This window comes from Cicer arietinum, chromosome 2 (assembly GCF_000331145.2).
Source record: "Cicer arietinum cultivar CDC Frontier isolate Library 1 chromosome 2, Cicar.CDCFrontier_v2.0, whole genome shotgun sequence".
Classification (NCBI taxonomy): Eukaryota; Viridiplantae; Streptophyta; class Magnoliopsida; order Fabales; family Fabaceae; genus Cicer; species Cicer arietinum.
The window spans coordinates 39,066,985-39,091,460 of record NC_021161.2 but is presented as its reverse complement, the minus strand read 5'-3'; the positions used below and the strand labels follow the sequence as shown (position 1 = coordinate 39,091,460).

Genomic DNA, 24,476 nt, shown 5'->3' with positions numbered 1-24,476 from the left:
GGTTCACCTTATCCCACCCCATATTTTGTCTTTGTTCGCGCTACTTTTAATATATTCTCAATAGGTTACAACACTGAAAATTCCAAATGTAAGTAGAAGAGAGACCCTCAATGCACGTAAGAATAAACTGTACAATTTTACATCCAATAGATGGTTGGTGTCTCTTATACAGAAATGACAGGTTTTTGTTTTTGAGGCAAAGAACATGACAGTAAGAAAATGTAAACCATCTTTGGTCATTCTTCACTTAATCTCCTCTCATATACAAGTAATTGAGCTATACAGTAGAACTCTATTTAGCTTCCGGTGCTCATCAGCAAACTGTACAGAGAGTTAGAGATGCATTTCATCAGCAGTTTAGAAAGAAAAAAAACAGGAGTCAAACAACTATAACAAGGTGAAATAGAAATCAATGTAAAGCATTTTTTAGCATAACAAGAATATTAAGTAAAACATATGAACGAGGCTTATTAAATCTCTCAACATTTCACACATGGATAGCATAAAATTGAATATTTTGGTTTTTCATAGTTCCACTTAATGTAGGTAATGCTTGGCCAACATATTAAAACATGATAGACATAAGATATGAAATCTAATGTATATTCTGGACATCTTATAAATCTAATGTATTTTTTTTATAATTTTAAATATTTTTCTCAAATATTTTTTATCTTTTAATTTATATTTTACCTGAATTTAAAAAAACAATTGCAATGGACAGCATATTAGGGGTTGTTTATTATGAGATATAAGAGAAAATCTTTATCATATAAACACACATAAATGGGTTGAATTAAATGTCACTTAAAAATCACATGGCTTTATATTTTAATTTGAATTATTCACGTAACCAAAAATAGATTCTGCAAAAGTTGTTGAGCAGTGCTTGCTAGACCATTCATAAAACACCAAGAATGCTAGTAAACACAAGTCTGAGACTAGTATTGCTTGTGTACGTTTCTAGATGAATTTTCCAGTTTAAAGGTAGGCATACTGTACATTTGTACTCACCAGGATTATCAAAATTTACTCTTTCTCCAGTAGAGAATAGGCAGTAGAAAAGGGCAGCAAGAAAATATAAGAGTGATGTAAGTAACAGAAATCCTCGGAACGATCCCACCAGCTCAACAAAAAAGCCAGCTCCAACTGTTCCAATTATAGCCGCAAGTGTACCAGCAGTATTTGCCATTCCTAGAACAAGGAATGAAGAAAGTATTCATGGTAAGAATTCTTAGTCTAGGAACAAAGACAAGTATTTTCTCAGCTCTTACAAAATTTTGCACATATTTCACCCTATTTTATCCATTCTCATACGTGCCACTACCAAGCAGTAAAAATTTCATTCTATTTAATAGTCAATTCCAATAGGTAAATTCCATCTTGCCGTATCATCCCATGTTTCATAGAACTCCATGAAGGGTGTCGCTAGGTGTTTATACCACCATAGCACAACTTGGCCAATTATATTCAAATAGGTAAAGAGTCCAACATAGAAGCTCTCCAATTTAGTTCCTACACTATTTAATGGAATCACCAAAGTTTAGACCCAAAATATACCTACCAGATTTATCTTTTATGACCTCCCACACAGAGATAACATAATACAGACTCAACAATTTCAAATATATTTACCGATGAAAAATGTTCAACCCATGTCATTATTAAATATGCATTTTGAAAGCTAAACTGTATGTACACTATCAGGAGGTTTACAAGATAGAGTGGGAATCATACCATGTAAAACACCAGAATACTGTGGTGCAATCTCCTGTGATAAAAATTAAAATGAGTATAAATTAGAGTGACAAAACTTATAAGGAAATTTATATATTTATATACATATATATAAATGGGTGTGTGTGTGTGTAACATGACTGAAATCAGAAGAAACCTGAAGATTCACAAGAAAACCAGAGTGACCAAAAGATTTCAAGCCAAAGGCTAACGTAAGCCAAGCAGAAGCAACTGAGGGGTTTTTTGCCGTTGCTAAACCAATGAGGCTAAGTCCAGGACCAACAAAACCAATGGACTGCAGTGAAAGTGCAGAATTAGCATTATCCATTAAAACTAATACACAGTGAGAGGAATTAAAACCAGACTGAAAAATGAGTAATGAAAACCAGAACAATAACAATCAAAGCCTTCCCCTAGTAAGTGTGGTTACACGAATGAGAGGTCGTCATTGTCCATGTTCAAACCCAAGGACTAAAAATTGTAACATTGTCTATCCCCATTTCAAAATACTCAACCAAGTGCTTTCATGTTTCAAAAGCACCTAATTCCCAATTTCCTATTGCTTTAAGCCACCAAGAGCAAGGCAGACTTACACTTTAACTCCTTATTTCTCAATGCTCTTAAACTTAAAAGATCAAATTTAAATAAAGACAAAACTAAAAGTTTGACGGATTAAGCAAGAAGGATGATATTTGAAAAATTGAGATGGTGACAAAGCTGATATTTATGCATAAGGAGAAAATAATCACTCATTGTAGTTATTCAATTCCAGATCCATATATAGCCCACTCATTTGTCTCTATCTCAAATCCTCTCAAAGATACTGAGTACAGTTTGTCACACTCTTAACATTACAAATTTAAAACAGGAAAGAAATATCATTTTTAATGAAACTAGACATTAAGTCTGTAACTGACAATTTCACAATTCCTCTGATCAAGGGATAAATTTGAAGTTCACATCCTCCTTTTTTTCCAACATATTTGACATACCTGCATAATCTTACGAGTCAAAGTGACACTTGTACCATTTTGTATCATCATATCTGACCAAAAGCCAGCAAGGTAATTCATGATAGCCATCACAACCCATGGAACAGCACTAAACCATGCCGCATGCCTGAGATCCACATGATATACCTATAATGGGATTTCATTTATATATGGTTTATGTGTTGATTTCTAAAAAAATTATTGCTTGAAACTTTACAATCACAAAGCTATATAGAATAAGCCTTACTGAGTTGAAGTATATGGGCATCCAAGAAAGAACAACAAAAAACCCCTGCAAAATAAGGAAAAAGTAAAGTTAAAAATGGAAACAAACATGAATTCGCGTGAATAATAATTGCAACACTGCATGATACTGATCCCTGTGTTGCTTTTGAGAAACATCCATTATATTTTTCTATTCGAGAAGTGGGTATAGAAGGTGAGGAATACCTCATGCAATAAGATAAGTGAATCCAGTTGGGGCATAACAAATGGCAATTCGCTATCAATTATGACTATTGTCAGCTTCAGTTACAAACATCATCAACAAAAAATAAACAGGTGCTATGAATGTGAAGCATTACCCAGCTATGCATGGCGTTTGCAACAATTAGAGACCATGTTGGCATTTTTGAAAGCAAGCGTCTGAAAGGAGGGAAAACTTTAACTTTCTTTGCCTCCACTGGAAAAGACTTTTGCTTTTTATTCAATATATACTCCAGCTCATATTTTGATATCTGAGGACTTCGGTCAGGAGTGCTTGATGTTGCTGACAACCACACCAACACCCAAAGAAAACCAGACAAACCAAAAATCACAAACGGACCAAATATACCGCCTTGCGACATGAGAATGGGAGAAAGCGTGAGCCCTATTGCACATCCCAGCTGAAATCCAGCCATCGAAATTCCAACAGCCCTTGCCCGTTCAGTTTGAGGAAACCATCTAAACAGAACAACCAAATATTAGTCATTATCAATTTCAACTATCAGCCTTTTCTTGATCCATCAACTTCATACAATAGCAATAACCAAAGAGCATGTTATGTCATATAATAAAAACACATATAAGCCATAAGTCCACAACAGAAATCATATTGAAAAATTATAGTTACCATTTCAAACTTTAAAACTGTGCAAACCAACTGGGCATGTCCAAGATATACCCGTCTAAACCAAAGTCCTACTTTGAGCCCTTTCACATTTCAGGCTCAGAGCTCCGGTGACAGTAGACCGTCTGAGATATGATCTGTCAAACGCGCAACTAACTGGATCCGGGCACAAGGCAAAACCAAGCGCAGACACATTTAAACGAAATTACTGAACACTACATAGTTGCGCATTAATACCCCTTAATCAATACAATTAGAAATCAAGGCAATATATTTAACCATAGCAGCACATTAATGAGCCTCGCATCTAACACAGTTTAAAGGCGGGACCGATAGCAATCCATGGAAAGAAAAAACACACAATGGCTAGACTTGATCTCTAAAACTCTACTCTTGTCATTGGTCAAATTTTGCTACAACACAACCAAAATAAGAATACCTGGCCACCATGTTATTCATGGACGGAAGAGCTACACCTTCAGCCACACCGAGCAAAGCACGGACAGCAAGTAGAGCCAAAAGGGAGGTCTCTGCAGCCCAGGGAGTAAGAAAAGTAGCAAATGACCACAATGTCACACCCCAAGCCATAACCACTTTGCCACCATAGTTATCCACCAACATTCCTCCACCTATAGGCGAAATCAAATATCCCCAAAGAAAAGAAGACTGCATCAAAAACCACCAAATCATCAGAATACAACAAAAACAATAGCACAGTCAATTCATCAAACACTTGGTCTGTGTGTGTACGAGAAACACACCTGAACGATTCCAGAGAAAGAGCGGCTCCAACCGTTTGCAAGCGATAGAGGAACGATGGCGACGGACATGACAACACGATCGGCGTTGCATAGAGCGAGAGCTAGAGCGAGCATAGCCACCACTTTGACTCGTTCTGAAGTGATGAACTCGGTAAAACTCGGTTGTTGTTGCTGTTGGTTGTTGTTATTTTCGGGAACTGAGTTGAACTGTGTATTGTTGGAAGAAACACGAAGGCGGAGAAGAGAGCGGAGTGAAGCTGAGCCATTGGGATTTTGGATTCTGTTTTGAAATTTCCAACTGGTGATGTTGGGTTTGGGTGAGTAGAAATTGGCGACTACAGCACGATGTTTTTGGGGTAATGTTGGTGGTTTTACGGCGGTGGCTCCGCCAAAAATGATGGCGGAGGACATCGACGTGGTGGTTGAGACGGAGTTAGTTGTGACGGTGGACGTGTTTTTCCTGTGAGACCACCGGGGTTGTTAGGATGGTGTATTAGTTTTGAATTTACCGGAATGGCCTTGTCTTTTACAGAATTTAAAATAGTAAACTATTATCAGTCCACTAACAATTCAGTCACAAAAAATTCACAAGATGGATGATAAATGATGGTCATGGAGCTCATTTTGAGAGACTAATGGATTATAAATTGTCATGTCCTCGTTAACCAGTATTCGGCCTTCAATCTCTTGGTGAAACCGATTACTCTGTTGTCAATAATGTAATTAATGATGATTGGAATTGAAATATGATTATTAACCACCTCCCTGATTCTTTTTAAAAAAAAAAAGAACCACGTCCCTTATTTTATTTGTAGTTTGATTGCAGTTTTAAAAGCTGCAATAGTGGGCAACATAGATAGTCCTAATTGGGACTAAATTATTGATGGAAACTTTAGCTTAAAAACAGCTTACAAAAGTATAAATGATTTTACTAATGATAATAGTCGTTTGCACCTTTAGTTTGATCTCAAGCTTGGTATTCGAAGGCACCAGCTCGAATTTGTGCAATTCTTTGGAAGCTTGCGCATGGTCCTTGCTAACTAATGTAGTAAAAAATTCCATCGCTAAATGAGAGATGATGATTTGTGCCCACGCCACCGGTCTCAACTTGAAACAAACATGCACATGCTTCGATATTGTGAGGATGTTCAACAATATTGGAAATTAGGTCAAATTATTTAACTTTGGCGAGCATGTTTGGCTGGAGTGGAACATCATTAGTGACAACATTTGAGCAAGCAGCTCCAAATGGACTATTTTTTCGGTGTTTCGGTTTGAAATCTTTGAAATGATTGAAACTATTTGGTGTTTTTAATAGAGACTCAAGTTGATAATCATCTCACTTCTGAAATTGTTAACATGATGTACCAAATTGAGAATGAGATGAAGTCACTTCTTGTTTCTCATGACGAGTTCTCAAAAGCACATATTTCGTCAGACCAAACCTCCTCCTAGATTGCTAAAATTAATATTGGTGGTTCTTATATGCATATGCAAGCAATTTGTGGCGGTCTCAATAGAAACTAACATGGTCAATTGGTAAAGGGATTTAGACGAAAACATAGAACTAGAAGCACTCTTCTTGCAGAGTTATGGAGCATCAATCATGGTATTCAATTAGCTAGAGAAATGAAATTAATTCAGGTCATTCTTGAGATGAATTCTAATTGTGTTGCTACTATGATACATAATCTTTATAACTCCCCTCATTCATCTTCAACTTCTTCTTAATGGGGTATTTTCTCTTATCAACCTCTTAGGGTTGATAGTTCAAGTTAACCACATCCATCATGAAGCTAATTCATGTGCTAATACTCTTAGCACTAACGGGCCATGATGTGGATTTCTATCTTGTTTGACTACATGTCTTTCCTTCTAGTGTTAGTTTACTTTTTAATAAAGACTACTAGGAGTTTGTTCCTCTATTGTCGTGTCTTAGTATTTGTTTTATTTTCATCTATTATAAATAAAAAATCCACATTAACATTTTGAGTCAAATACATCTTGACTTTTGTTTACATTTTCAGTCAATTTTTCTAATATCCATCTTACCTTAACTCGGACTGTTCAAGATATATCAATCTAAACATTTTAAGAATTATACACTTTACTAAAAAAAGTTAGAAGAATTTTAGATTTTAATTTATGTAGTTTAAAATTAAGATTAACGGTGTAAACATCTAAAAACATAAAGGACTAATTTGACACAATAAAAAATAAATGACTAACTTAATCTAAAAAATAAAATAAAATACTACTATGTTATTTTCGTGAAACTTAAAGACACATAATGTATTTCACCAAAAAAAAATAACATTTTATTTATAAGAGAAGACCCATTTTGATCTATGAGAAAAATTAAAAGATCCATTTTGGTCCCTAGAAAAAATAAAAGTGATTTTTAGTTCTAAAAAAAATACAAATAGAAACAATTTAGTCTCTATATGAATCATAATAAAATAAAATAAATAAATAAATACCTAACAATAATTAAAATGAGACAACTTTGTCTTTGACAATAATTAAAAAGGAGACAATATACTCCTTATTTCACACAAAATCTCTAAAAAAACTTTTGTTTTTCAAATATCTATTTTTTTTCTAACATTCAAACAAAAAAAAAGTTATTTAATTAAATATAAAAAATAATTAATATTTTTAAAATAAATACAAAATATATCCGATTTTTTAAAACAATCAAGAATTAATAAAGGTCTACTATTAAAAAATATCTGCAATATTAACTTCAAATTCTAAAATTTAAAAAATTCACAATTCTAAAAAGAACAATAACATATCTACACTACGCCAAAAATGACATTTTATAGCGCGTCTTTTATAGCGTTTATTAAATACAAGCGCTGTTGTATGATATTTTAAAAATAACGGAGGATACAACAGCGCTTTTTTGACAAGCGCGGTAAAAAACGCGGTGTAAAAGACTTTGATTTCACATAATTAAAGGACCTATTAGAGCGCTTTCTGGAAAAGCGCTGTAAAAAAGTTTTTTTAAAAAAATAAGGATGTCTTTTACAGCGCTTTTAGACAACCGCTTTAAAAAGTCTGTAAAAAAGCGCTGTAATAGACTTTCAAAAAATAAAATAAGGAGGTCTTTTACAACGCTCTTTAAAAAAGCGCTGTAATAGGCTTTTAAAAAATAAAATAAGGAGGTCTTTTATAGCGCTTTCTTATAAAGCGCTGTAATAGGCTTTTAAAAGTAAAATAAGGAGGTCTTTTACAGCGCTCTTTAAAAAAGCGCTGTAATAGGCTTTTAAAAAATAAAATAAGGAGGTCTTTTACAGCGCTTTTTAAAAAAAGCGCTGTAATAGGCTTTTAAAAAATAAAATATAACAGTAAATCGCTTCAGTTTCCTCTTTATTACATAAACTTCACTACACTTCAGTGTCCTTCTCCTCTTCATTATCCTTCTCATTGCGAACCCTAATGTCCCTACGAACCATATTGTTAACCATCTCCATTGCAAATCATCTCCATATTTGTTACTATCCCTACAAACATTATTACGTACTCTTCTCAATGAGAACCCTACTATGTCTTACGAACCGTTCGTATTTTTGCACATTCTCGCTGTTTCTTCTTAAACGAAACCGTAATCCTATGAACTCTATGTATTTCTTCGCACTCTTCAGGTATTGTATTCATTTATTTCTTATATATATATATAATGTGTCTGTTAATGCTAATAACCACATTTATTTGATAGTGTTTTACAAGTTTTCCGAGCTCAAATGGGTGCTACAGTGTCGAAACAAAAATCAAATAAATCACATGGATTCCAATAAAGGTTTGAAATGTATGACTTTAAAATTTCATTAACAATCAATCCACAAATATTTATAGACTTATATGTTTTATTTTATAGTGCTCTCGTCAAACTAACAACATAGACTGCGGATACTGTATATTACGATTTATGAAGGAGATTGTTGTTATAATCACAGAAAAAGATCTAATTGAAATAAAGGAATGCATATTACAGCGCTTTTTTTAAAAAGCGTTGTAAAACTAATACAACAAGCAGCGCGTTTTTAGAAGAGATTTACAGCGCTTTTTTTATTTTAAAGAGCGCTGTTGTATCTTTTTACAGCGCTGGATACTACAGCGCTTAATTTTTTGAAAAAGCGCTGTAAATGGCTTAAAAAAAGCGCTGTAAAATATCATTTTTCGCGTAGTGCTAAAAAATAGTACTAACAGTGAATTAAATACATAATATGTTCAAATTGATTAATGTACTATAAAAATTCTGTTTAAAATTTTACTCATATCTCTATATTTTATACAAACTACAACTTTATCTCTCAATTTTCTATAAATAAAAACATAAAAAGAATCCAATCGGTAAACATATTTTTGGGTACTATTGAAAATGTAATAAAATCTACAACTTTATCTCTCAATTTTCTATAAAATAAAAACATAAAAAGAATCCAATCGGTAAACATATTTTTGGTACTATTGAAAATGTATTGATCTAGTAAATCTGTTTTAAGTTTTCCATTACAAATTTATATTTTGGAATATATAATTTTTTTAAAGCCGAGGCAAATTTTCCACTTGGTGTTGCACTTTGAAGCCCGAACAATTGATAATGAATGAGTAGTGGTCAACTCAGTCAACTACAAAAAAATATGAACCACACGCACATGGTGGTATTTCATATGCCACATACCAATTAGGATTAGAGTACACATATCCTTCATAGATAAGTTGGACAACCATAAAATAAAAATAAAAATAAAAATAAAATAAAAATAAAAAGACCAATTTAAAAATATATTCAAAAAAAATGAAATTTTTTAAAAAATATCAGCAATAACTAATTTATAGGTGTATTTTGGAAGTTCTTTTAGAATGTGGAAGAAAAAACTACTTCAATAATTCACTCTCAATCCACACCATGCAACACCAATGCGTCCAACAATCTTCAAACTAGACATCAAAGTTCACATTATTTAACGCACATTTCAACACGTTCTTTAAAAAGTACTAAGTGTTAGCACCTTCTTTAAAAATATGTTTTTTTAAATTTACATGATTCCCATCAAATTATGTGGATCTTATTTAAATTTGATGGGACCCATAAAAATTTTAAGATTTGATTGCAATTTTGAATACTCCTTCGTATATTTGAACTAAAAAAATGACGATTTGATATATTTTAAATAACGTGACAAACAATTATATGATATAAAATCATCTAAATACATTAATTATTCATATGTCATTAATTAAATTAAAAATATGAAAAATTTATAAAATTAAAAACTAAATTTTTATGACGTTTTATTCTAATTTCATATGTTTTAATCATTATATATCATATATCCCGTCATTTAAAATATTTCACGTTATTATTTTTTAATAAAAAAAAATTATTAACTTTTAAAATAAAAATTAATATTTATAAATTAATAAAATATATAAAGGCTACCACTACAATTAAGTCAAAATTATATATCTATCGTGCATCATTGCCCTTAAATACTCGTGAGAGGCTAGATACCTATGAACTAAGCCATCAACATTAACCTCGACAAAATTATCATCATAAGGTTTCTAACCAACATCAAAAATTTAATATTAAAGTTGTCTCAAGTGATGCAAATCATTGTCGAATGAGAATAGTATTCTTCTACTATAAATCTAAGAAATCTAAAATGTAGCAAAAATACAAAACTGTTCTCTATAATTTTATCCTTCATATTAAAATAGGGACGAACAAAGTAATTGCACAGTGAAAACTGCAATCACATCAGAAAGTGTCATTTTTCTATTCCCAAACAGTAAGTTTTACTCTTTTTCATGTCAAATCATTCCAAAAAAATCAAATTTCAAAACACTGTTTTTTTTTATCTCAGGTTCGCATCCTTCTTTCATCTTTTTCGCCCATCTACCTCCAACTTCATTATTTTCTTGTCTATCCTTCTCATATTTTTCACCATCTACTTCCAACTTCATATTTGTTCTTGTCATTTCTTCCTCCTCTGCAACCTCAAAAATCACTTCTTACTCCTTCATTCACATCATCAAATTCACAACTCTTCTTTCTCCATTTCAACAATCAAGTAAAATTCATCTTCAAATTTTGATTTCCATTTGGTAGATGTATTTTCTCTTTTTTCTTTCAAGTGGTAATGCTTAAGAGGTTTGTTCATTTGTCTTTTATTTTATTTTATTTTATGGATTTTGGTTTCAAACATTTTTCAAATACATGACTTTATTTAGTTTATAATAGATTTTAAAATGCGAGTTGTGTATTTTCTTTATTTCTCCTTTTTCTTATTAGCTATAAATTTTTACCTTCTAAAGAGTTGTTTTAACTGTTTGAGGGCTCCTTCGGAAATAGAAAACAAATATTTCTAGGGATAGATTGTGTCAACACTTTACATCATCCATCTCTATTTTTTTTTTTGCAGGTTTTAGTGTGTGCTTTTTTTTTTTTTTTTATTTATTTTAAAGTTTGGTCTATACCTCTAAGTAAAGTTATATTAATGGTAGAGGGTGTCTATTCGTGCTGATGTCAAATATATATTTTTTAATACTAATTGCATTTGTTTATCTACCTATAAGTTAAGAATGAAATATGTGTACAACACATAACTGCCATAGTTAAAATTGTTATTAAGAGATTATTTGAAGTCAAATTTGTTACTAATAAATATAAAAAATAAATAATTATAATGTATGCATAAAAAAATATAAGATAAATATTTATTAGTAATAAATATAAAAAATTATATAATAAATATTTGTCATTGATATATAAAAAAATGAGACAAATATTAGTCACTAATACATAAAAAAATATGAGACAAATATTAGTCACTAATACATAAAAAAATATGAGATAAATATTTATTATTGATCAATATTAAAAAAATATAAGATAAATATTTATAACAAATGCATAAAAGACACGGATAACTATTTGTAAGTGATAAATATAGAAAATCACAGAATAAATATTTGTTATTGATACATACAAAAACTTATAAAAAATATTTATCACTAATATTTATTAAAAAAAATAATGGATAAATATTTATAATTGATGCATAAAAAGAAGATGTAACACATATTTGTCAATGATAAATATAAAAAATTACAAGATAAATATTTGTCATTGATACATAAAAAAAAATGAGACAACTATTTATGAAAGATAAATATAAATAAATAAAAAATATGGGAACAAATATTAGTCACTAATACATAAAAAAAAACACAGAACTAATATTTATTATTGATAAATATTAAAAAAAAAAGCAAGATAAATATTTTATAACGGATGTATAAAAAAACACAAACAACTATTTGTTAGTGATAAATATAAAAAATCACAAGACAAATATTTTCCATTTATACATTAAAAAAATGCAACACAAATATTTATCACTGATAAATAGTAAAAAAAAAAAAACAGATAAATATTTATAATTGATGCATAAAAAAATATATGATAAATATTTATTACTGAAAAATATAAAAATTTATGAGATAAATATTTTACATTAACACATAAACAACGAGACAAATAATTATCATCGATAAATATTTAAAAAACACAAGATAAATATTAAAAAACATATGTGATAAATATTTATTTTATAATAGATGCATAAAAAAAATACATGACAAATATTTGTCACATATAAATAGTAAAAAAAACATTGGATAAATATTTATAATTAATTAAATAAACACCAGACAAATATTAGTCTATGATAAATATAAAAAGTCACAAGTCAAATGTTTGTCACTAATACATACAAATATTTGGGACAAATAATTGTTATTTATAAATATTTAAAAAACACAAAATAAATATTTATTATGAATGAATATTAAAAAAAATATGAAATAAATATTTCTCACTAATATATTAAAAAATACAAAATAAATATATGTCACTAATAAAACTTACAATATATATAAATAATATTCTTAGAAATGTTCATTGTACTATTGATAGTATACATTTCACTTGAAAATGCACAAAATTAAGTATTACAATTTATTACCAAAATCAATTTTATGTAATCATTGTTAATTATAATAAATTGAATCTTGTATCCATAACAGAAATAAGATATTGATTTTTTATTTATTTTAATTTCTTTAATTATTACCTATAAGAAAAATATAGAATAGTATCCGTAAAAAGATATAAATATTTTACTAATTTTTAAATAAAACAAGTTTCGAGAATAGTATGATCTTACAATCTGGAATTATTTTATTTATTTTTTATCTTAAATAGTATAGTAAAATTTATTATAATTAATTTAAATAACTATGAAGTGTTTGAAATATGGTATTTATCAGTTGTTAGAGTTTAAGGACAAAATAATTTCTATTTAATTATAAAAAAAGATAATTATCTAGAGTTGACCAAAAAAACTTAATTAAAATTTAGATTCCTTATTTTATTTATATTTTTTAATTTAATCATTTAAATATCAAACTATGAATATAGTCCTTTTTTTTTAATTATTTTTCATGTACCAGTTTTGTTAATTTTTTTTTATTGTCTAAGAGACTAATTTTGCACACATAAAGTGTTCGGTAGTATTAATATTTTTCTTTTTTTTTTTTTTTGAAAAAGAGTATCAATGTTTTATTACTTAACAAACCAATATGAAAAAAATAAATATGTAATAAATGTAAAATGTTAAATTTAGTTACAAAAATGTTTTTATATTTTTTATAATAAAATTATTTCTTAAAAATTCATATCCGATTCAAATTTTCCATTTATAACAATTAATTAACAGCAGCATATATATATATATATATATCATTGGAGGAATTATGTAGACATAGATAGTCAATAAAAATATAATTTTCTTATGTGATTAATTTTCATATATTGTTTCTTTAAAAAAAAATTCATACGTTATTCATGTAAAAATTCATTTGGTTGACAAATCACATTTTTAAAATAACTATAGTTAAAGTCAAATATTTTAAATAATTTATGATGATTGAAAATATAAAAAATATTTATGTTAACGATAAATATAAATTGAATCATTTCCTTTGTTGTGAAAAAAAAAAGATAGACATGTCTATATATAAAAGGTTGAAAATACAATTAAGGTATAAAATAGAGAATAAATGAGCTGCATCACAATGTAAAATTATATGACATTGACAATTAATAATAACTCATAACAATAATAAATAGTTAGATATTAATTTAAAAATTATATCATATGAAATTTGACGAGATATAACTGTCATATTATATCTCAATTTAGTGTTTGATGAATCATAAGACATAATAATTTATTCCTAAATATTATCCAATCATGTCTTTTTAGTTAAATTTTTTATCTTGAATATGAATTAGGATAGAAACTAGGTAGAATAAATATATTAATTTATTAAATTATCTTTATAAAATATAATTTAAATGTACAAAGAAGAAATATAAGAAAATATAAATAAACAAATTATATAATTTGATATTAAATTTAAAAGTAAATATTAATAATTAATTTTAAAAAATATGTATGATTTAATGACAAGGGTAGTTTTATCATTTTATATAATATTATAAATTATTATCCAAAATTAAAATTAAAAATATAATTATTAATTTTAATGTAATTTTTTAACAAGGGTAGTTTTTCGATTTACATATAATATATATTATATATTCATACTTTAAAAAGTTTGAAAGTGTCGATGAATATTTTTAATATAAAATTATTTTATTATTTATTTAATATTTTTTGTTAATTTATAATATTTAAAAATATTTTAAGTTAATTTGAAAAAATATTATATTATTGTTACACAATAGTGATTTTGTCATTTAAATATGATATATTTTATATCATGTCATGATGAAATATGTACTAAATGCATGACATGAAAAAATAATGTTATATAAATATAAATATAAATAGAAAAAGAATTTGAAATTAATAAAAATAAACATATCAATAATTAATTTTATAAATATATATAATTTTTATTACAAGGTAATTTTTTAATTTACATATTCTAAAAAATTAAACCAATTGGTATTGAATATTTAAAAATAAAATTATTATTAAAATTTACAAAAATATGAATATGAATTAAATTTTTTTAACAATAAATATAATTCTTTTTGTAGATATAGTTTCATTATTTACTTATAATATATATCATATCTATATTTAATTTGTCTAACATATATAATAGAATTATTTTAATTAGTCATTACTTTTTAAATTGAAATTATTTGTTTATGAGAGTTAATGGATTTTGTCAAACTAATTAATTTTCTCTGTATTTATTTATTTATAAAAATTAAAGATATTTCCAATTAATTAATTTGAATAAAATATATGTAATTATATCACAAAAGTGATTTTGTTATATATTTTTAATCTTAAAAGTGATAGTAAATTTCACCTTAATAAACTTAAATATAATAATATCCACATTTATTATTTAAATATGATATATATACCAAAATATAATATATATTAATAAAAAAATACAATATAATAAATAATGTTCTACACTATTATTTTTTCTTTCTTAAAACCACAATTTTTTTGGAGCTAGGATGTTTTTTATTCTATCTCTTAACTCTATAAATTACGTAATTTGGGTTGGACTTTATTATATTCAATTTGTCATAGTTCTTGCTTCGGCTTTCCCTCTCTTCACTGTTCTCTCATCTCTTCCCTCCGTTTTTTCTCCTTCACTTTTCTTCATTCATTCTCCTCTACCTTCCTCCAACCATGAACGCATCCATTATCGGTTTGTTTTCTATTTTTCTTCTTCCGATTTCTCTATCTCCCAATCCCCTCGCCATTCCTGCACCTTCATTCCGTTCACATAATTGTCACGCTAATATCCATTAAAATAAAAACCATTGCCCTAATGTTTATACGTCAATTTAATTTAATTTCGTATTGTTTTTATTTTGATTCTAAGTTCTGACATTATGGTTATTTATAATTTATCATGTTGTGGCGTATTGAAGATCCGTTGCAGGGAGATTTCCCGGAAGTGATAGAAGAATATTTGGAACATGGGGTTATGAAATGTATTGCTTTCAATCGTCGTGGTACCCTTCTTGCTGGTAACTATTAATTTCCCTTTTCTTTTCATGATTTCTTATACTTATGCAATTTATATACAGACACAAAACAAGACGCTCCTAAACACCGGTAATTATCTGAGAATATTGACGTGATTGATTGTAATCACATGTGTTAAGGTCCAACACCATACACGTCTTCAATCTTAAGCTAGGTAACACTTACACCTCTGACCAAAGGCGTGTCTCAGTGTTCGTCATTGACACTTTGATTACATTCAAATAATTTATTTTCTCAAATGTGTCGTCAAATAACCGCTAAAGCGGCGCTATAACGCTATAACATAGTGGAATTTGAACAAAACACTATGCTTTGCAATACGCTATGTAGTACAACGTGTTATCAAATAGTTGCTATTGCGGCATTATAGCCCTTTAGTATAGCGGAATTTGAGCAAACCACTATTTTTTGTGATCTGCAATTGACAAAATTGCTGTATGGTTCTGTGTCAGTATCCGTGCTTCATAGATCTTAAGTTTACATTGTTTATTTCCAAATTTTTTAAGTGGGTGTTAATATTTGCAAATAATCATGATTTAGTAAATTGGAAATTTAGAATAATGGGTTGCTTGTTGTACCTAAGAAGATGATAGTCTGGTTATTTTATAGCAGCTTGACTTGGTTTGAAGTTGATGCCCAATGCATTTTGGTTTTCTGTTCTTGCAAATAGAGCAGCTGGTAATTTTTGTGTGTATTGAATGTAACCTGACTTTGTACGCAAATGATGCTCAATCATGTGTTTAGTTGTTACTTTGCTTAATTGTTAGTTATTTCTTGTGTTATGGAGAGACATGATATGAACTATTTGGTATATTGGAATATCTTTTGAATGTCTTGGTAATTGTTGTGTTTATGACATTAAGGTCGGTTGGTTAAACTAAAATTAACATTAGGAGATGATTGCAGGTTAGTTTCCTTGTAATTATGACTATACTTGATGCAGAATTTAGCATACTATATGTTTTCATGTTGGTATTTAGGCATGTTTCCACCGAAAAACCCTCATCCGCTGTGCCAACTGGCCAGTGGAAAATTTCCCTGCCTGGTCTTAGTTTCCGTGGTTTCTTTCCTCTACTGCATCTCAATTGTAGTTCGGGCAAATTGTCAAGCATTGTTCTGTTTCTCTGGATACCATAGAAGTCAATATTTGATCGCGAAACCACTGGGTTATTCTAGATTGGTGTTGATTTCATCTATATAAATTTTAATGGATAACTTTCCCTTAATTGTATTGATGGATTTGCTTTGCTATTCAAGTGAGGAGAAACACTGGTATACCATCATGAAATTAAACAGATTTCCTGTGCAACTGATACTCAATATTTAATTTCTGTACAAAAACAAGCCTTTCCCCCTATGTGGGGTTGGCTATATGGCATTGCTAATTAGATTCCAAGAAAATTATTTACACAATTTTGTTTCTTTTTCGAATTAGATTCCAAGAGAAATTATTAATAATATATTTCTTTCTGGTTTATATTGCCGTTCTTTTTTATATTTGAAGCATAGACTTTTGTGTTCTGTGTGCCTATTTATTTGAATGTGTCGATTGGATTAATATTATAGCAAGTGTTGAACCTTTATGAATTATTCATGGTATTATACATTTTGTCAACATTCTCACCCTTGGTGCTTGTTTTGATCAATTGAATCAGCTGGGTGCAATGATGGAAGTTGCGTTATCTGGGATTTTGAAACTAGGGGCATTGCTAAAGAGCTTCGAGATAAAGAATGTTCTTCTCCCGTGACCAGTATTTGTTGGTCAAAGTGTGGTAATCAAATACTTGCGTCTGCTACTGACAAGTCGCTATCACTGTGGGATGTTATGAGTGGTAAGAGGATAACAAGAATAGTTTTGCAACAAACCCCTCTACAAGCTCGTCTTCATCCAGGTTCCTCAACACCGTCTCTCTGCTTGACATGTCCTCTCTCATCTACTCCGATGATTGTTGACTTAAGCACAGGAAATACAACTTCTCTTAAAGTTTTTGTCTCAGACAATTCAAATGGACCAAACCCTGCCTCGCGTAACAAGTGTTCCGATGGAAGTACCTCCTTTACACCTACTGCTGCATGTTTTAGTAAGTATGGCAACTTGGTTTATGTGGGAAACTCAAAAGGGGAAATTCTTGTAATTGACTCTAAAGATGGTGAGGTCCGAGCCATGGTTCCTATCTCTGGTGGTTCTGTAGTGAAGAACATTGTATTCAACAGGAATGGAAAGTATCTTCTGACGAACTCAAATGATCGAATAATCAGGATCTATGAAAATCTTCTTCCCCTGAAAGACGAAGTTAGAGCACTTCATGAACTGAATGAGAACCTCAGTGATCTAACTGGTGTTGAAAAGTTGAAGGCTGTAGGATCACAATGTTTAACTCTATTCCGAGAGTTTCAAGATTCAATCACAAAGGTGCACTGGAAAGCACCGTGTTTCAGTGGTGATGGTGAGTGGGTTATTGGTGGATCTGCTAGCAAAGGAGAGCACAAGATTTACATATGGGATAGAGCTGGACGTCTTGTGAAAATCCTCGAAGGGCCTAAGGAAGCTATTACCGATTTAGTGTGGCATCCTGTACGTCCGATTGTGGTATCTGTTTCTTTGAATGGCACAGTTTATATCTGGGCAAAAGATTACACTGAGAACTGGAGTGCTTTTGCTCCTGATTTCAAAGAGCTTGAGGAAAATGAGGAGTATGTGGAGCGTGAAGACGAATTTGATTTAATTCCTGAGACCGAGAAGGTATGAGAGAGTTAGATGGTCATGCATGTCGTATATATCTTTCAGGACGGCCCAATTTTTGATCCCATGTGTATGTGCTTGTAGGTAAAAGTATTTGATTTTAATGAAGATGAGGAAATTGACATTGTGACGGTGGAGAAAGATACTACTTTCAGCGACTCTGATATGTCTGAAGAAGAGTTATGTTTCCTGCCAGCAACTCCCATTCGTGATGTTCCTGAACAGCAGAACAAGGTCTTAGAAAGCTCTTCAAAGCTAGTGGACAGGAACAACTCTGGATCCCCACTTTCAGAAGATGCAATACCAAATGGACATTTAACGGATCACGCCTCAAGTCCAGTTAAAGGTACTTTCATGTGTTGCACAATATGTTTCTAACATGGTTTTTGCATTTTGATAATTGAAAAAAAATAACGAATATTTGCATGCTTAAGAATCCCAATTTTTAAAATGAACTATGGAATAACTTTGGCAGCCATTTTATTTCTTGGGGCTTTTATTTGAGGGATTTTGCTCCTTTAAATAGTTTGTAAAGTGAGAAAGTCGAAATTTCAACCCCTGTAATTTGTTATGTATGTACATATAAATATCAACAATTGATATCTTCCACTTTACTCTCTAAAGTGAATTGTTTACTTTGGAAGAGTAGGATAATTTTTGAGTTTAGGTTTCTTCTACACATTGATCTCAGAATTTGAATCTCTCAAATACGTTGACCCTGTTATTTAAAAATGGTACTACTGTGTTTACATTTTTTACATATTGTCTTCAACATTATTTATAGATGATGCTGGGGGAACACGAAGTAAAAGAAAGCGAAAACCTTCAGAGAAGGTGTTGGAGTTGCAGGCAGAAAAAGTCAAGAAATCCTCAAAAGCTAGCAAATCATCAAAACCCAAAAGTAAATCTTTAGGTGGTGTGAGTAATGGTAATGGTAATAGAAATAGTTATTGTAATGAACTTTCTGATGAATAATGGCAGATTGCAATTCTTTTATTTTAAAAAAAAAACATTTTACTATTTATCATTTTTTTTGTTCCAATTTTAATATTTCTTGCTTTTGCACCATGTTGCCTATCCTGCAATGGGAACCGATACTCTCCCGTGGAATTTTCACCGGAGGAAGTTCAATAAAAATCTTCACTATTATTTGGAGGTGCAATTAAATATATATGTAAATGATTAATATTAATATTTGGATTCCTTAACTATTTGTTTCAAGGTTCAAATTTTGATTAGTGCAGCACATTGAAAATATATATATATATATATATATATATATATAGTAATCAACTTAAATCAATTCCAATTACCTCTATTTTTCCAAGCACACTTTGAGAAGTGATTTTTAACTTCCGCCTCTCAATTTAATTTGATTTGAAATCCGACCTCCTTCCTTCCTTATTAGCAAACAATTAGAGGTAGGGTTGGAAAATAATAACCGCTGTTATTCGAAAATAAAATATGTGAAAGGCATAACATGAGTAGTTTAATGGATTCTTATGAATAAAATAAATAGATATTTTGACTGTTAGCTGTTAGTTAGTTAATAATATAAAGGTAGATGTAATGATAAGAATATATACACACACGTATATCCGTTTCAGTTTGTAAATTAATAAAATGTCATTTAATCTGACACATTGTATTGTATAGTTTTTAAATCAACGACGACGGTTATTTAATTATTAACGAATTATTTTGTATATATTAATTAACGTTAAAACGTGTGTCCACTAGTCTCATTTTCCATTGTATTAACGTATAAATTATAAATTGTAATTTATGTTTAATTTTGAATTTGAAAAATAAAATATGAAAGAAAAGGCGGAAATATACAGTAGAAAATCAAAGAGGGAAGGACTTGAATTTTGACAACCATAGAATATTATTTGAATCTTTTTTCTTCTTCTTTTTTTAACATTTGATAATTGTAATATGAAAGAAAAGAAATTGGCGTAGGTTTTGAATGAGAATGAAGTTTGTTATTTCTTTTTTGAAGGGAATGAGGTAAAAAACTAATGGTAAATGTTGTAGTAAAATAGGTTACACCAAATTCTCTCTCCCCCTTTATTATTATATGTATAGATGTATATATACGTTTTTTTACCAAAGGGAAAAAATAATTATACATAAATGAATTGCAAAAATAATATATATATATATATATATATAAATTATTTTTTATTTAAAAGATAATATTTGTTGATATATGTGGCTACTTAAAAATCTACTAAATGTCCATTTAGCTAATATCCTAGCAAATATGAATGACACATTATTTTTGTCAAGTGAGAAGGATGACAGAAGCTACTATTCGTGCATGTGAGTACCTATAATCATCTCTAATTAAAGAGTAAACAATTATTTTGATCTATGAATGTGTACGATAACGTCACTATAGACTCTGAATGTATCAAAATTGAAAATATATCCACAAGTGTTTTGTCATTTTGGTCCTCAAATTTGTTTTTCGATAGTCACTTGAGTTCTCGAATGTATTTTTTCGTTGATCAATTTAATTTATAAAAGCATTAACAAAAGAGGCATTAGAGATATGTTTGCAATTTTGAGGTGTCACACGACCCACTCAAGCTCAACATGTCAATTACATACATATGACTTATTTTTCCACCCCTCTATGTTATTAGAAGTTCCCAATTAACACCTCCAAATTACCCAATTTGGAGGTGTTTTATATTGTCAAAATACACATTTTAATTGATCAATATGAAGCTACCTTACATAAGCTAAATTAGGGCTAGTTTGCTTGTTATCGGGATACAATTACAAATTATTAAACTCAATCCAACTACTATGAGTTATGTGAGTCTATAGGCCAGCTGACTCATTTCATTTGAGTTTTTTTTATAGATTCCTTCTATTTGAGCTAATCTTATTTGATGGGTTTTGGACACCAAATATAAATATTTATTCCAACGAAGATTCAAATTCAGATTTGCCATGCTATGAAAGTCTAACATCTTCTATTAAATTAAATCCTTATTTCATTTTTTCTTTATCCGCCCATTTTATTTTTTTAAGCCACTTGTTATTTTAGTTTTTTGCAATTATTTATTTTTTGAAATGTAATTTGATATATGTATAACTTTTTATAGGATAACACTGAATATTTATTTCTTTTCATGTGAATTTTTTTTTTCTTTTTACAGAATGTGAAATGGTAATACAATCCAAAATTGTAAAAGAAAAATATAATCAAGATATGTAACATTTTAGTAGCACGCCTCTCTTGCTGTATAACCGGTGTAAAAAAAAAAGTGTTAGTAGCGCTGTAAAAAATGTGTGGTTATATCTATGGCTCAAAAAGATATTAAAAAATATTGGCCTATGCAAAATTTTCACATGTACTTTGTAATATTTATAACCAAGTGACAAGTATATCATGGAGCTTTTCTTAAAATAAAAAATAAAAAAGTATATCATGGAGCTTTTCATTATTTTGGTGATGAATACACCAACTATTGAATAAGAGTAATTTAAGGATAGCATATATCAAGGAGCTTTTCATACTTTATGGTATCGACCAATACACTAATGCTATTTAATAAGATTATTAAATGAAACGTATTATTTGTTTATTTATAAATACATTTTTAGTCTTGATTAATACTAAAAAAAACTTTTAGTTTCTCTATTTTTTTTGACATTTTAATTCTAAAAAAATTTTCATTTTCCTTTTTGTCAAATGATGTGTATCATTCAAATATTTTAATAATTTTTACAATTATGTTTAAGACATTATGAAGATCTCTCTTACAAATATTTAGATTCATTTAATAAAGGATACATTAAATATGAATTTTTGAGTTTTTGGAGCTTAAAAATTCATATTTAATTTATATTTTTGTCAAAAATTCTTGATTTTTATTGGTAAATATTCTTATAATGTTTTTTAATATCTATAATTATTTAAAAATTTAAATGTTAAACATGATTTGACTTAAGATAAAGGATAAAAAATGAAAATAGCAACATGTGTGCCCCTCAAATTTTTCAAATTTTTGAACATGAAAAGGATCAAAAGTTCTTATAAAAAAAATTTTAAATAAATTTTTAATCTTTATAAAATTTCCACATTTTGTTTCTAATCCTTATATAATTTTTTTTAACTTTTTAGTCGATTTTTTATTTTTTCATTTTCATTTTTTATCACTACTTTTGAGTCAATTCATGCATACTATTTGAATTTTTGAATGGTTTTTTGCAATCATGCTTAGGTTATTATAAACATGTCTTTTATAAAAATTTATAACTTTTTAATAAGTGATGAATGAAATATAAATTTTAAAGCTTTTAACGCTTAAAAATTCATATTTTATTAAAAAAAATTAAATTTTTGTGGAGATGATTTTTAAATTATTCTAAATATATATGAAAAAAAATCATTCAACACTATAAAGAGAATGCATGAGTTTACTTAAAAACATAGACAAAAAATAAAAAAAAATAAAATTTTTTTAGGGATTAAAAAGTTAAGAATTATTTTATAAGAATTAAAAAAAATGTTAAAATTTTATATATGGACTAAAAACTTATTTAACCTTAAAAAATATCACTCCAAAATATATTTCAACCTTATTATTTGCTAAAAAATCTTATATTATCGATTTTTATATAGTATTGTTTTTCTTGAATTATCATATTCTATTAATATTTAAGTTTATGGATTAAATAATAATGTGTTTTTGTGTTATTAAGTAACTAACTTTTTAATAATGATTAATTTTTCTTAAAACATCTATTATTAGTAACTTAGATATAGTTGTTCTTTGTAATTATTATTTGAGGACATCATCAATCAATCAAAATATATATTTTATTTGTAATTTATCACTGCATTTCATATATTTATGCTGTTTTTTTAAATTAAAAATATATTCTTTCATTCAAATTAGAATAATACATCGATCAAGAATGACACAAATACAAATTCTCTAAAAATTGAAAACGATGGACATGCGAAGAAACTCACATAATCCATATTAAGAGCATAAAATAGTAAAATACCTATAAATCTGAAGAAAAAAAATTAACCAAAATACCTATGCATCTAAATATACAACATTGGAGATGCTAAAGTCATTAATTGAATCTATGTGTACTGAATTAAAATTAATCTATCAACCTGAATAAAATAAATACGGTAACAAAATATGAAAACTAAACGTTGCACTTAACTTGCGAAATAATAAAAATAAACAAAGAAAAAAATATATTTATGTAAAAATCAATTATTTAAATAAAAAAATATAGGTGATTTCGGACTAAATATACACTTATGTTTTATTTAGATTATTATAATTAGTAGATATTTCTCATCGGGGGACTTAAACGGTGTTTGTAGTAGTTCAGAAGCCCACAACATGAGATAAAATTAATTTCTCAACGTAATCATTTTAAACAAAAAGAATCATGAGAGCTTTTTATAGCTAATTTTTGCTGCTGACCTTCAAGTTTATAGACAATTATAGTGATAGAGCAAAACCGAGCGTTTGATTTTAAAGTAAAAACTTCTAGAATTGATTTTGTATGAAAAAACAATTTAAATAAAAAAATATATACTACTCCCTCGATAATTAAATATATATCTATTTAATTTAAATTTTGAATTAAATATCTTAATTTTTGTAAAATCATTCTTACTTATATTTAATTTCATTTTAGATAAAGTATATGTTTAGTTAGCATTAAACAAACATTGATATTTTCAACAAAAAATTATTTTTAGGTAAATAAAAATGAGATTTATTTTTTCTCCAATTTTTTTATGACTATGTAATAGCCCTAGAAGGGGTTTCTCCACCAAAAATAATAACTTTTGCTTACATTAAAAAAATAAAATAAAATAAGCATTACCGTGTATTTATTTTTGATTCTATTGACACTCTGTGTTTTTAGAGCAGTCTTTATTGAATAAATTGTGTTTTGACTTTTTCAAAAAGGTTTTAATTTAACTAGCCTGTAAAATCGACCATCGAGGGT

The 24,476-nt window shown here is 28.4% G+C and overlaps 2 protein-coding genes across 2 annotated transcripts; one reads left to right on the top strand and one right to left on the bottom strand.

The window, feature by feature from the left end:
• Nucleotides 1-87: 87 nt before the first annotated feature.
• On the bottom strand, nucleotides 88-5,657 carry LOC101493052 (probable anion transporter 4, chloroplastic). The gene is made up of 9 exons (XM_004490514.4): nucleotides 4,602-5,657; nucleotides 4,280-4,506; nucleotides 3,314-3,674; nucleotides 2,977-3,021; nucleotides 2,730-2,876; nucleotides 1,895-2,032; nucleotides 1,738-1,771; nucleotides 1,015-1,194; nucleotides 88-321 (listed from the first exon to the last, which is right to left on the bottom strand). Exons 1-9 carry the CDS (start codon nucleotides 5,010-5,012, stop codon nucleotides 314-316), a joined length of 1,551 nt encoding a protein of 516 aa, XP_004490571.1. The 5' UTR covers nucleotides 5,013-5,657; the 3' UTR covers nucleotides 88-313.
• Nucleotides 5,658-15,247: 9,590 nt separating this feature from the next.
• Nucleotides 15,248-19,619, top strand: LOC101492719 (protein RBL). Its single transcript, XM_004490513.4, has 5 exons — nucleotides 15,248-15,383; nucleotides 15,610-15,708; nucleotides 17,383-18,470; nucleotides 18,555-18,816; nucleotides 19,255-19,619. Exons 1-5 carry the CDS (start codon nucleotides 15,365-15,367, stop codon nucleotides 19,443-19,445), a joined length of 1,659 nt encoding a protein of 552 aa, XP_004490570.1. The 5' UTR covers nucleotides 15,248-15,364; the 3' UTR covers nucleotides 19,446-19,619.
• The last annotated feature ends 4,857 nt before the right edge of the window (nucleotides 19,620-24,476 follow it).